Source organism: Malania oleifera, chromosome 4 (genome assembly GCF_029873635.1).
Source record: "Malania oleifera isolate guangnan ecotype guangnan chromosome 4, ASM2987363v1, whole genome shotgun sequence".
Taxonomy (NCBI): Eukaryota; Viridiplantae; Streptophyta; class Magnoliopsida; order Santalales; family Ximeniaceae; genus Malania; species Malania oleifera.
Genome location: NC_080420.1, coordinates 52,777,443 through 52,791,779, shown reverse-complemented (window position 1 = coordinate 52,791,779; position 14,337 = coordinate 52,777,443). Strand labels below are relative to the sequence as shown.

Below are 14,337 nucleotides of genomic sequence, written 5' to 3'. Positions count from 1 at the left end.
TACTCATCTTGCATTTTGAACAGTATCAGCTAACCAAGGTGACCATCCTCGAAAGGGCAAACCAACGAATATGGGCTTAGACCCTTTAGATTTTGATAGACTAGGTACTATCAGTAGCAACGACCGAGCCACGTTTCTCTTTCGGGCCACCTAAGGATGAAACAGAGAAAGTGAGAGAAGCGGAGAGCAGGGAGAGTTGCATAAAAGAGAAGCAAAGAATAGGGAGAGTTACAAAAAAGAGAGGAAGAGTAGGGAGAGCATCAGAAAGGGTGAGAGAAGAGAGATGGAGATTTAGGGTTTCGAGTAAGGCTTTGGAAAGCTCAGAGAGAACTCTAAGGAAGAATAGAGAGGGCAAGAGAGAGAGAGAGAGAGAGAGAGAGAAAGCTTTCAAAATGAAAAATGAAAAAATGAACAAAACGAAAAAATTGGGTTCAAGTATCTTGACCCTTGGAGCCACCGGATCTTGACATGTGGCTGCATCCTCACCATCCAGTATGAATAAATCCTGGCCATCCTTTGTGTGTCTTCTGAACACGGCCACGATCACGCCAAGTCACCAATCCATGTGCACTGGATTATCCACCATTCGATCAAGGAAGCCTGGCACGACTGAGATCCACATGCGTCATCAATCCGCAAGTGCATGAATCACCATCATTCGATCCCTGCAGGGCATCAACGGCCCTAATCTCTATTTCCTAGAAGCTATCATATTGACAGCTAGCAGCATACCAACGGTAGAGATCGCCCCGCATAGGAGCCATTAAATGCTGCTAGTTCCCCCTTCATAAATGCTCGCCTATCCTTACAACTGTTTGGAGAAACGTGTTCATCCTATTTCCCAAGCAATCAATACTGGTGGACGTCGTTTGAACCTACCATTGGATCATCGCTTCTGCCAACGGCCCAGATCACCTCGCATCACCCTATCAGCATCAAGCGTTCGTGCGTTCTCCACGACCATCCGATCCCTTCATCCATCAACGATCAAGATTGGCTGTGTCAGGAGTCATGATGGACTCATGAACCACCATGCAGACGGTGACACGTAGCACTCCTCTTCCCCTCACACGCTCAGCCTGTCGTGGCTCTCCAAGAGCTCTTCGATCCGAGTTTCCTATTGACGATCAGGATTGAGCCACAACAAGGATTCCCTCCGAAAGTCCCTAGCCGCTCGAATGCTGACACATAGCACGGTTTCAAACCGGATGGTCTTGATCAAGCCTTAAACCAATTTTCTCCATACCGGTCAAAGTCTGACCGGTCCAACCCCTCCTCTAAAATGGTTCGGTCTAGTTTTCTTTTATTTTAATTTTTAAATTAACTCTTTTAAACATCAAATAACTCATAAAAATTCAGGAAAAACGTCAAAAAATCTAGAAAAATAAGAGAAAATTCCTTTAAAAAAAAATTAAAGTCATTTTGAAAATAATTCCCTCACACATGTTCATTCACAAGCACTCTCACCCTCATGCTCTCACACCCTCATACATACACATGTATGTACGCACTCATACAAGTACATTTCCATCCACACATGCATGCACATGCATATACATCCCCACACACGTACACTTTCATTCATGAATGTCCACACTCATTCATACAAACACACACACGCATGCACATGCATGTACACCCTCACACGCGTAAACACGTTTGCATACAACATATTCACACACACGTGCACATGCATGTCCACACTCATTCATACAAATTCACACACAAATGCACATCATGTTTACACTCATTCCTACAAAATCACACACATACATGCACGCACATGCATGTACACACTCACACAAGCACATCTTCATTTGTGAATGCATTCTAACACTCACACACATACATGCGTGCACATGCATGTACACACTCACACGAGCACATTTTTCATTCATGCATACATTCCCACACTTACATATACCTGTGCATATAATATACACCCATACACATTTACACACATTCCATGCACCCACTAAAATGCCCACTAACACGTGCGCCCCGTGGGCACCACATGTTGATATGGTCTCGACCAAGACCTTAAACTAGTTTTTCCCCGGAATCAATCAACGTTTGACTGGTCCATCGTTCCCCGAACTGGTTCGCGCCGATTTTCTTCACTTCACTTGTTTATTATTATTTAAACATCCAGAAAGTTCACAGAAAATCCACAAAAATTCAAAAAAACTCAAAAAATTTCCAAAAATATCTTCAAAACTTTAACTTCCATGGTTTTTGTCTTAATTTTATTTACGCTATTTTGAAGTTTGGGAAAAATATTGAAAAATAAAAAAAAATCATAAAAAATGTTTTCACACTTAGAAAAAAAAATCACAAAAATATTTATTAGGCCCAAAAAATCATTTCCATCCCGAACAAAATTTCAAAAACCTCCTGGAATACTATCTTCATACTTAGAAAAATCCTACAAATTTCAAAACCCCGGGAGTGTATTTTCGTAAATTATTTTCTCGATTTTCCATCTCGATGATTGCAACAAAGAGTATGGACTCTTCAGAGTATTAGATTGCCCCGGTTCTGATGGAATACCTATATAGTATTCATTTTGTGCATTTTCTTTGATTTTCGAGAGGGAGTAATTTTAAAGGCTTATTAGATTTATTTTAGGATAATTTTCGATTAATCTAGTACCGTTCGTAAGAACGGGCGCGTAGGGGGTGCTAATATCTTCCCCTCACGTAACCGTACTCCCGAGCCCGACTTTAGTGACGTAGACCGATTCTACCCCTAAAGGGTAGCAATCAAGTGTTCTAACCGCATTTCAAAAGATTAATGGTGACTCCATACACTATGTTTTCCACGAAAATATCTTTTTCAAAATACACATCCATTTTTCCTCATTCGCAGCTGCACCATTGTTAGAGTAGTTTCTGGCGGGTCCGGAATGTCGTGACAGTTCTAGATTGGCTTAGACCCGATTAGGAAAGTTAGGTGCACCATCCTGGTAAGGTGTGGTTCTAGGTTGAGGTCAGCCTTGTGCTAATTGACCTGATTGTAATTGGTGCCGCTCCACCCGTTAAGTGAGCATTAGTGGAATCCTCTAGCTTGCGAGTTGAGGTGGGGATGTAGACAGTATTGGCCGAACCCCGATAACATATCGTGTATGCACTTTACATTTCCGCAATTTATTTACTACACGTGTATGTTATATTATGAATGTTGCGCATGATTTAATTTCCACACATTATATTTATCTGCGCATTTGGAATTGTATAGACAGACCCTAGGGTGTGTATATACTACTGCTGGATAGTTTAACCTAGGTGATAAATTTTTAAATTTTCAATTCATCCCCCCCTCCCCTCCTCTCTTGGGAATACACCAAAGTCAATACAATTACATTTACTCCACCTTCCTGAGTGGAAGTGGGAACATATTTCTATGGATTTTGTTACAAGATTGCTGCCAGCACTTCATGGTCAGGATGCTATCTGGGTAGTCGTAGACCGGTTAACAAAGACTGCCCACTTTCTTCCCATCAGAGTTAGCTACTCCATGAGTAGGTGGCAGAGATATATATACAGGAGATAGTGAGACTATATGGAGTGCCTGTTTCCATCGTCTCTAACCGAGACCCACGGTTCACATCGCAGTTTTGGAAAAGTTTGCAAAGAGCCATGGGTACACAGCTGACATTCAGTGCGGCCTTTCATCCTTAGACCGATGGACAGATAGAGAGGACGATTTAAATACTGGAGGATATGTTACGAGTCTATGTATTAAATTTTGGTGGTAAGTGGATCCAGTACAAGCCACTAGTCGAATTTGCTTATAATAATAGTTACCAGGCTACCATTGGGATGGCACCATATGAGGAGTTATATGGAAGGAGGTGCTGATCCCCATTATATTGGGATGAAATTAGTGAGAGACAAATTTTTGGGTTGGAGATGGTTCAGCAAACGTTAGAGAAAATCAAACTCATCAAAGATAGAATCCGAACAACTCAGAGTCGGTAGAAAAGTTATACAGATACTCGCCAGCGAGAGTTGGAATTTGGTATAGGAGATCATGTATTTTTGAAAATTGCACCGATGAAATGGGTGATGAGGTTCGGGACGAAGGGTAAGCTAAGCCCTAGGTACATTAGACCATTTGAGATACTTGAGAGAGTGGGTCCAGTTGCCTATAAGTTAGTCTTACCACCAATTCTATCTAGAATTCATGACGTGTTCCGTGTATCGATGTTGAGAAAGTACGTTCCGGATCCTTCTCATGTAATTAGTTATGAGGCACTGGAGCTTGGTGATGTCTTGTCTTATGAAGAAGTGCCTATACAGATTTTAAATCAAAAGGAACAGGAGTTAAGCACAAAGAGACCACTTGTAAAAGTATTATGGTGCAACCACGCAGTCGAGGAGGTTTCGTGGGAATTAGAGGAAAAGATGCATCAGGATTATCCACATTTGTTTAGTGGAGATCAGAGATGAGATGTTAAGAGTACAATAAATAGCAGTGTATGTATTGTTGACTTGTATAGTGTAAGGTAGAATAGTTAGTATTTTTGGTTTTAGGTTATAAATGATTTTTCGAGAGATTTCTTTTTCTTTAAATGATTGTAATCTCACAGAACTCTTTCTTGTAACCATGGTATTCCTCCGCCATAGGTGAGGGTAATTAATAAAATTGCAATGTTTTCTTTAAGGTTGGAAATATGGTAGATAGCAAATTTCGAGGACAAAATTTTTATGAGGGGAGAATGTAGAGACCCGGAAAATAGAAATGATAAGAAAAATAGAAGAAAAGAGGAAAACGATTTGGTGAGGAGAAAATCGGCGATGGTTTTCTAGAGTGCTACGAAAACCGTCAACGGTTATATAGTTACTGCAGCCGGGTAAAAGGGTAAACAGTGAAACTAGTTTGGTTAAAGACAAAACCGGCGAAAGTTTTCTAGGAGCCTAAGAAAACCATTGACTTTTTTTTCCTAGGACAGAATGGCATATAAGGGTTGCATGTCATTTTCTTGTTAAAAAGTTCAAAAAACTCTCTCTCTCCTCTAGAAGCTGCGAGCTCTCTCTCTCTCTCTCTCTCTCTCTCTCTCTTCATTTTCTCACTCTAAACTCACCCCATCGACGATCAAACTCCATATTTTAGGCCTAGCGATGAGCCTCGTCAATTTGAGCGAAGCAGAATTATGTTTTAAAGATCCCAAGCACCACTCCAAATTTGAGGTAAGGGTGTTAAATATTGGTATTTGAATTATTAAATGAAGAATATAGGTTTAAAGATATTTAAATGATTATAATTGTGGGGTTAAAGTTGATTGATCTTGAAAAAATGTAAATTTCAGAGTTTTGGTGTCAACGCCGCAGGCACAAGTTTAGGGTCCCTGCGGGCGTTTCCTTAGGAATTGAGGTAAGAGTAATAAATAGTTAATTATTTGATATTTCATTGATTAAATGGAGTTTGTGGGTCTAGGGAAAATGTGAATGTGATATTATTCTGGGATTACATAATTTCAGGGTTTTTGAGTTCTGAACGCCACGAGCGTGATTATAGAATTTTAGCAAACCTCTTGATAATTAAGTAAGGGGAATAAGTTAAGCCAAATAAATTCAAGAATTTAATCAATTAAAGTATAACATGTGTTTATGGGATTTTCGCATATGATTTACTATATATTACAGAATATAAATTTAGAGTATGAAATTTGGATTTTACATCTGTTGTATATTTTTGATAATTCAGAAAATGTGGGTTATAGGAAAGTTTTACATATGATATGTATTATTTTTATATAGCAGGAAAATACAGTTTTACCCGTATAGATTATAGTATAAGAGTTTCATTAAAATTGTGTGGCATGAGAAATATCAGATATAGTACAGAGATTTAATACATAATTTTATACAGTTGTTATCGAACCATGATATTATAGTTTTTTTTTTTATAGAACCTTGATTATATACAACTTTTACAGAACCATGATTTATAGTTATCACAGAACCATGATATACAGTTATTACAAAGCTATGATTTACAGTTTTACACAAAATCATGGTTATTTTCGTTTATACAAAATCATGGTAAAGTAGTTATATACAGACATAGTATTATATAGTATCAGATCCTAAATGGACAGCACATATTATAGAGCATGATACCGTAGCTATACAGTAGAGATAGTGCAACCACACATCTCGGATAAAGTGTGGAATTGACAGTTGATTGTGCCTAGAGGAGAGACGAAGGCTCCCTGGAAGTCAGGTCTAGGTTAAGGAGGCCAATCATACTACAGAGGTTTATAGTTTGACTTAGCCTGGTAGGCCAGTCAGAGTTAAGTCTCACCCACGGGCCACATAACCCGAGCATGCGGGGTTATTCATGTATACAGTTATCCATCCATGGAAGCTTTCACGGTTATATAAATAAATGTATATAGTTTCACAGAAAACAGGAACTATCTATTACAATTAAAAGTATGTTCAATAGAAGGTTTATTTTAAAAGGCATAGGTGTGAGTTATAATATGTTTTACATTGAAATGTTATCACAGTTATAGTTAGTTTAATAATTATTTCATTCAAGTAAAACTCATTTGCCACACACTGGTTGTAATTTATTCCATCTTACTGAGAGGTGTCTCACCTTAGAATTTCAAACATTTCAGGTGATCCAAATAAATGTGCGAAACGAGCTCTGAGATAGAGGAGACTTTAGTACTGCCCTAGCTATAGGGTAAGTTTTGAGTTGGGAGTTGTATTTTTGGGTATGACCCCAGGACATTGGGTTCCTTTTGGGAAATGTATGAGTATATTTTGAAAAATACCGAAACTCTGGTATTGTAAATAAGGTTAAAGTGTTTTATGTTTTCTCGTTGCATAGGTGGTATGTTTTGTGAACAAGTATCCTTGGTACCACTTGAGGTTCAAGACGTTATAGTGAATAGTATTATGGGTATCAAAGTTATGTATATTATAAAAAAAAAAAAATGGTAACAATTTTGGGGTCATTACAAGTAGCATAAATCAAACACAAGATAACTAGATAGTGAAACTTGAACGAAGATAAAATAGTAAAATTTAAAGATAAAATGAACAAAGAGAGTGATTGGACAATAGGGTATAAGGTTTATGCAAATATTATTTGGAATAAAATAGCAAATTCTATTGCGAGGATAGCAAAAAAGGTTTTAGGTGAGTCTAAAGGAAGATACTCGGATAGTAAATAGAGTTGGTGGTGGGATTAAGAAGTCCAAAAATCCATTAAGATAAAAAGAAATTGGTATAAAATATGAAAATATATATATATATATATATATATATATAAAATCTTGAAAATATAAAGAGGCAAAAAAAATACAAACAATACTATTATTGAAGCTAAACATAGAGTCTGTGATACTTTATATACTAACCTAGATACAAAAGAAGGAGGAAATGACATTTATAAACTTGCTAGAGTTAAAGAAAGAAAATGCAAAGATTTTAGTGACGTAAAATGTATGAGGGACGAAAATGATAATGTCTTAATTAGAAAAGAACACATAAAAGAGAGGTGACATTTTGATAAGTTGTTTAATAAAAACTTGTTGTATTTGTGTGTGTCTCTTATACTTGGTGGAGTTTATAAAAAAAGAGGGGGGGGGGGGAGGGGAAGCATATGGTTGAAGTTATTGATGCCCTGTAGCAAGGACTCGTAGACAAGTGTGCCTCACTCGTCAACGAGGAGATACCGAGAGCTAGAAAATCTCAGACATTCAATAACTCGTCGACGAGTTGGCCTCACTCGTCGACGAGTGCTCTTGTGGCTACGAGGAAATTTTCAAATTTTGAATATGAACATTGTGACGATTAGGAATTCGAAGGGAAGCCTCCATGGGGTTATTAAATATACTATTCTGAGTATATAACTCGTCGATGAGTGCTCTTAGGGCTATGAGGAAAATTTCAAATTTTGAATATGAACGTTGTGACGATTAAGAATTCGAACGGAAGCCTCCATGGGGTTATTAAATATACTATTCTGAGTATGTTGCAGTGAGAGAGAGGGTAAGAGAGGGAGAGAAGATCATTATATACCATTGTAGTGTGTATCTTTGATTTTCATAGTGAAATTCTTGTCGATTGCTCCAGTGGAAGTAGGTTTTGCCAAACCATGTAATTCCTGGTGTCATTGCTCTTATCTTTACTTTCTTTATATTGCTATGGTTGTGGAAGTATTTTGTTTTTCATCATTTAGATTGTTACAAGTGTATGTTTGATCCTTTACAATAATATTATTATTCCGTTGTGCATTATTTAAGAGACATTATTTCACAACAATTGGTATCAGAGTGAAGTTGTAATGGCCGCTACATAGAAGGATCTCTTGGTGCAATAAAGTACGGTGAAAGTTATATACAAAATTCAACCAGATAGCATGGTTGCGGAGACTTGGAATGAATTGGGAGCACTTATTCGACTTTGTTTGGCTAATGACGTGTGGTATCACGTCATAAATGAGGATTCTCCGGCATTATTTTGGCGAAAACTAGAATGCTAATATATGTCTAAGGGTTTTTCAAAATCAGAAGTGCGGTGGAGGAATATTCAAAATGTAGTGATACAGATATGCTATGTGTTTCATCAGGTTTGGAGTGCCTCATGGGTGATTCTTGGATCTTAGATACTGGATGCTTTTATCCTAAAAAATGGTTTGACACCTACAGGTCATTTTATGATGGTTGTATTTTGATGGAAAATGATATTTCATGCAAAATATTTGTTATTGGAAATGTCAAAATCAGAATGTATGATGGTGTTGTAAGAATCATATGTGATGTAAAGCATGAATTGGTTCTAAGTATGAATGTTATTTCATTGGGTACTTTAAACTATAATGGATATTGTTACAAGTCTAAAAGTGGAGAAATAAAAGTGTGTGAAGGCAACTCGGTAGTGATGAAAGGAGAAAAAGTAGCGGGAAATATCTATGCACTGCAGGATGTTACAGTTGCATGTAGAGTTGCAACTGTTGAATCTGAATCAAAAATTTTGTAGCATATGCGGTTGAAGCATATGGGTGACTACATGCATTCAGATACTTGGAAATCGAATGATGATAGCATCAGGGGATAGACATATGTATTTCTTGGGTTTATCATAAAGGGTCTTGGTGTACTTCATGCAATGGTTGAGGTGGAAAACCAGACCGGGAAGAGAGATTCTCAAGCCAAACATTAGGGCTGAGTACACAGGTTTTGTTCAAGGATTTTTGTAAGCAAGGCAGATAATATGCAAGGCTTGTAGGGTACTTCTTGGTGAATTCAGTGAGTATGGCACATTTCTTGTGTGCTCGATCGCCAAAGGTATCGCTAGATGGGAAAGGTGCAGGTGAATTGTGAGCAGGTTTTGCTGTAAACTACTTAGTTGTGAATGGATGTCTACTAACACACTATTCTAGTAATGAAGGATCTAGGCTTGGCATTATGTTTAGACAATTCACTTTTATACGGTATAAGAAAGGTGGGTTCAAACTGGGTGATCCTATGGCAAACAAAGGGGTGATTGCAGGTGAATTGTGGACAAGTTTTGTGGTAGACTACTCGATTGTGAGTGGATGTCCACTAGTGCACTATTCTAGTGATGAAGGATCTAGGTTTGGCATTATGTTCGTTCACTTTTAAAGGGGTATAAGAAAGGTGGGTTCAAGTTGGGTGATCCTATGGCAAACAAAGGGGTGATTGAGAACATGGCTTTTGTTGATGAAGCCATGGAGCAGCGTACTCAGGTAAAGGAAGAGAAACAAATGTCAGAAAACTGCAACAACAATAATCATGTTATTCATGTGGAGCTAGGGACTCAGGGCAGAAATGCAAGGAGTTCTATCTCGGGTCAACAATATCACGGTATGAATGGACATGTGATGCAGCTGGAGCATCAGACTCAAGGCAGAGATGACATAGTTTATAGGGAGTTTCAACTCGAGAGACTAGCAGAATCATGGTGGGCCCATGTGCATTATCAGACCACCACTTAGGTATAAATTTGGCACTCTGGAGTTTTATGTATTCATTACTACTAGCAACAAGGTTTCTACTATTTTTCAAGTTGCAATGCATGGCAAAGAGAAAAATAAAAGGATAAGTGTTGTGGTAGAGAAAATGGATGTATTGCATATGTACCAGGTGTGTGAGTTAGTGAGACTTCCAGTGTGGAAAAGGGTGATAGTATGTAGTTTAGTGATGTATCTGTTGTGTGTAAATGACATGTTATGGGCTAGAACGGCTTTAACTAAGGCTAATCAGTTGAGAACTCTGTTGAAAGTTTTTAACATGAATATGTTGGGTTCGCTCAAATGGGTCTTGGTTTGCTGATTTACATGGACAGAACTGTAGGGAGATTAGTGTTATCTCATGGTGGTTTTGTGGACAAAGCTATAGGGAGATTGGTGTTATCTCAAGGTGGCTTTATGGATAGAATAGCAGGGAGACTTTGTTTGTTATCTCAAGGGGGTTATGTGAAGAATCAATATGAAATGTCTACCATACGATACCCAAGGACGGGCTGTGATGTCCGGGATATGATAAAGGTACCCCTATAATTGTGCAATGGGATGTTTTAGCAGGCAAAAGAGTGAACCGTCAGTTTTCAGTTTTGTTGAAGACTATGTAAGAGACTTTAGTGATATAAGGCTTGCAGTAGTTTTTTTTTTTTTTTTTTTTTTTTTTTTTTTTTTTTTTTTTGTTTTGTGGAAAGGTCTTGTTGAAAGCTTAGGGTGAAGTCTTCAGGTGATGCATCTACAACTGTATCAGAGTTTATGGTAGAAACTGAAACTGTCATCGGCAAGTTCAAGCGACGTTGCTTGGACTTGGTGCATGTCTCCAAGTGCTAGAAAGGAGACAGTCTCAACCGAACATTTTAAGGTCAAGGTGGAGCAATCAGATATGTTTTTCAGGTTCTCCCAAAGGGCATATAATCGCCAAGATAGATATTGTTGTATTTGTGTGTGGCTCTTATACTTGGTAAAGTTCATAAACAAAGGAAGAAAAGCATATGGTTGAAGTGGCACACTCGTCAATGAGGATATACCGAAAGCCAAAAAATCTCAGACATTTAGTGACTCGTCGACAAGTTAGCCTCACTCATTGACGAGTGCTCTCAGGGCTTCGAGGAAAATTTCAAATTTTGAATATGAACGTTGTGGCGGTTGGGGATTCAGAGGGAAGCCTCCATGGTTTATTAAATATACTATTCTGAGTATATTGCAGTGAGAGAGAGGGTGAGAGAATGAAAGAAAATCATTGTATACCATTGTAGTGTGTATCTTTGATTTTCATAGTAAAACTCTTGTCGATTGCTCCCGTGGATATATGTTTAGTCGAACCACGTAATTCATGGTGTCGTTGCTCTTATCTTTACTTTCTTTATATTGCTATGGTTGTGGAAGTATTCTATTTTTCATCATTTAAATTGTTGCAAGTGTATGTTTGATCATTTACAACAATATTATTATTCCGTCGTGCATTGTTTAAGAGGCGTTATTTTACAACAAAACCAAAATGAAAGATTGAACTTGAAAGTGACAAATGAGGAGAAAACTGAAAATAAGAAATTTATTTACAAAATTAGAGTCCTTGAAGTTAAGAATGCATTAAAAAAGATGAAAAATGGGAAATCTATAGGACCAAATAAAATACAAATTGAAATTTGGAAATGTTTAGGGGATAAAGGAATTATTTGATTAAGTAATCTATTCAATTCTATTATAAAAAACCCAAAAAAAAAATGTTAAAGGAATGGAGGAAAAGTACATTAGTACTTTGCACAAAAACAAATGTGATATTCAAAATTGTAATAATTATCGTAGAATTAAGATTAAGGAAAATGCTAATTGAATATAGAATAAGATTAGAAATGAAGAATTCAAAAAACCAATTTGATTTTATGCCTAGGAGATCAATAATAGAAGTTATTTATCTTTTAATAAGTTTAATGAAAAAAGTTTAAGGAAAAAAAAAGGGGGGTACTTGCATATGGTTTTTATTACACTTATAGAAAACTTATTATAGAGTACCTAGGAAAGCTCTTTGGTGGGTCTTAGAACAAAAAAAAAAAATAATTTGCAATAAATATATGAAGGTCATTAAGGATATATATGATAGAGTAGTGATTAACGTTATGATTGTACGAGAAGAACCTAGAAATTTTCCAAACACAATAGATATAGTTCTACTTTGAATCCTTATCTTTTACTTTAGTAATTGATGATCTAATTAGGAATATTCAAAATGAGAGCCCTTAGTGTATATTGTTTACAGATGATATCATATTGGTTGATGATAGTAGAAGTAGAGTGGAATCTAAACTAGAACTTTAGAGAGTCAGATTAGAGCTTAAAGAGTTTAGAATAAGTAGGAATAAGATAAAATTTATGAAATATAATTTCAATACTATATAAGGAATACCTATAAAGAGAATATTAAACTTAAAAATCAAAAGATTAATAGCACTAATAGATTAAGATATCTTGAATTTATTCTACAAGCTGAGAGGGAAATTGTAGAAGATGTAATACATAAAATTAAAGTAGGTTGGGTAAAATGAGGGAGTGCGTCAAGTGTGTTGTATAATCATAAAATACTCCTAAAATTTATAATAAAAAAAAGTTTCATAAGATAGCTATAATGCTAGCTATGTTTTATGGTTCATAATGTTAGCCAACTAACAAACACGTACAAAAAAATAAAAGTTGTTGAGATGCAAATGTTAAGGTAGATGAGTGGCTTAACATTAAAAGATAAAGTAAGAAATAAGCATATACATAATAATTTAGCCATATCACCGATTGAAAACAAGATAATTAAGAGGTCGTTTAGATGATTTGGACATTTTAAATGCAGTCCTACTAGAGCACCAATGAGGAGTTAGTTATTGTTTATATCATTTAAAAAAAGGCAGAGTGAGCTTAAAATAACTTCAAATGAGGTAGTAATAAAAGATTTAGCGGCTCTTAATCTAATATTCATGTGACCAATCCGACCCTAATGAAACTTAAGACTTATTGTTGTTGTTGTTGTTTCTCTTTATATTTTTTAAATTTATTTATTACATATTGGACATGTTATGTGCATTCTTTTAACTTCGTAACCTAATTTGTTAATATACAAATTATTCTTGTTGACATTTTGACGGTTTCTTGATACATATTTGTAGAGAAGTCTGAAGTCGGTCCTAGATATATGAATTTGAATTTTAAATTTATGAATATGGAATGCTAAAAATATACAGAGAAATCATCGAGCGGACATGACTAATTCCTATATAATCTAATTGCAATTTTTTTCTTTTTTTCTCTTTTTTTTCAGAGATATCATTTCAATATTTATCACCTGTCTAGCTTTTTTATTTTTTTATTCATGTTTTTATGCATACATTAGTTAAACGTGTAATAAAAATATATTTTTAGTGACTTATTTGGAGTATTAATTGAATTCAACTGACAAGTTGAATCTTAAGAGAAAATGGGAGATGCAGACAAAAGAAACTATGATGTTTCAACTTTTAATTGCAAAGTTATCTACAATAAAAATTGCATACATTAAACTACATTTAAATTTATTATATATCCACGGGTCTATTAATTTTTAAAATTATACAAAATAAACTTGGGGAATTCTAATCTAGGTATTACATCCATGTTTCCAGCTAAAACGCTCAGCACTGTTAGAGCTACGTGTAGCATCCAAACCCCCCTTCATTGTTTTTTAATTGGACCATCATAAAACCAGAAGAAATCAACTGCTCTGTAAGCGAAAAGAAACTATAGGCCTTGATTTAATGCTGCAAGAAATGACTAACATCGACTTGATTTACTTACCGAGCAAGAACAGCTCAATTCTGCATCGCCTAAAATCCAAGCAAGAAAAGGCTCAATTCTGCATCGTCTAGAATCCGAGCAAGAAAGACTCAATTCTGCAACATGTACAAGTTTCATGTTATTTGAAGAGCAGCACAACAAATAAAATTAAAATAAACATCTGGATAAACAGAAACACAAAAAGACCTTTTCTGTCAAACTTTCAGAGGTCTCCAGGTGCTTATGAGTATTCATAGGAGGATACATAGCACTTTCTGCTTCAATTCCCTGGTAACCATCTTTGCTGCATCAAGGAATACAGGAGAAAAATCAGCAAGTTGTTATGAAACTCCAGTCTAACGGTACCATAGTTCTTTGAAAACCTGAACCTGTACAGAAAGCTCAACAAATACAATATTGAACCATTGTGGCAATAGACAGATATAGGTGTTGGGTGTCTAAGACAGAATCAAGGCTTTGCCACCACAAACTCCAAACAAAGTTCACAAATGTAAATTCCAAAAATCATGTGGCTAG

General features: G+C 36.2%; 1 protein-coding gene across 4 annotated transcripts in view; it reads right to left on the bottom strand.

Annotated features, from left to right (window-relative positions):
- Positions 1 to 13,473: 13,473 nt before the first annotated feature.
- LOC131152663 (uncharacterized) overlaps positions 13,474 to 14,337 on the bottom strand; it is a 63,226-nt gene continuing 62,362 nt past the window's right edge. For 2 of the 4 annotated variants that reach the window (XR_009136078.1, XR_009136079.1), the window contains 3 exons: positions 14,008 to 14,104; positions 13,822 to 13,916; positions 13,474 to 13,747 (listed from right to left, as the gene is read on the bottom strand). Coding sequence is in view for 2 of the 4 variants with exons in the window: in XM_058104453.1 (XP_057960436.1) it covers positions 13,911 to 13,916; positions 14,008 to 14,104 (103 nt within the window). In the remaining 2 variants the exon portion in view is untranslated. Of the gene's footprint in view, positions 13,917 to 14,007; positions 14,105 to 14,337 lie in introns of all 4 variants that reach the window. The other 2 variants (XM_058104453.1, XM_058104452.1) reach the window with 1 other exon arrangement.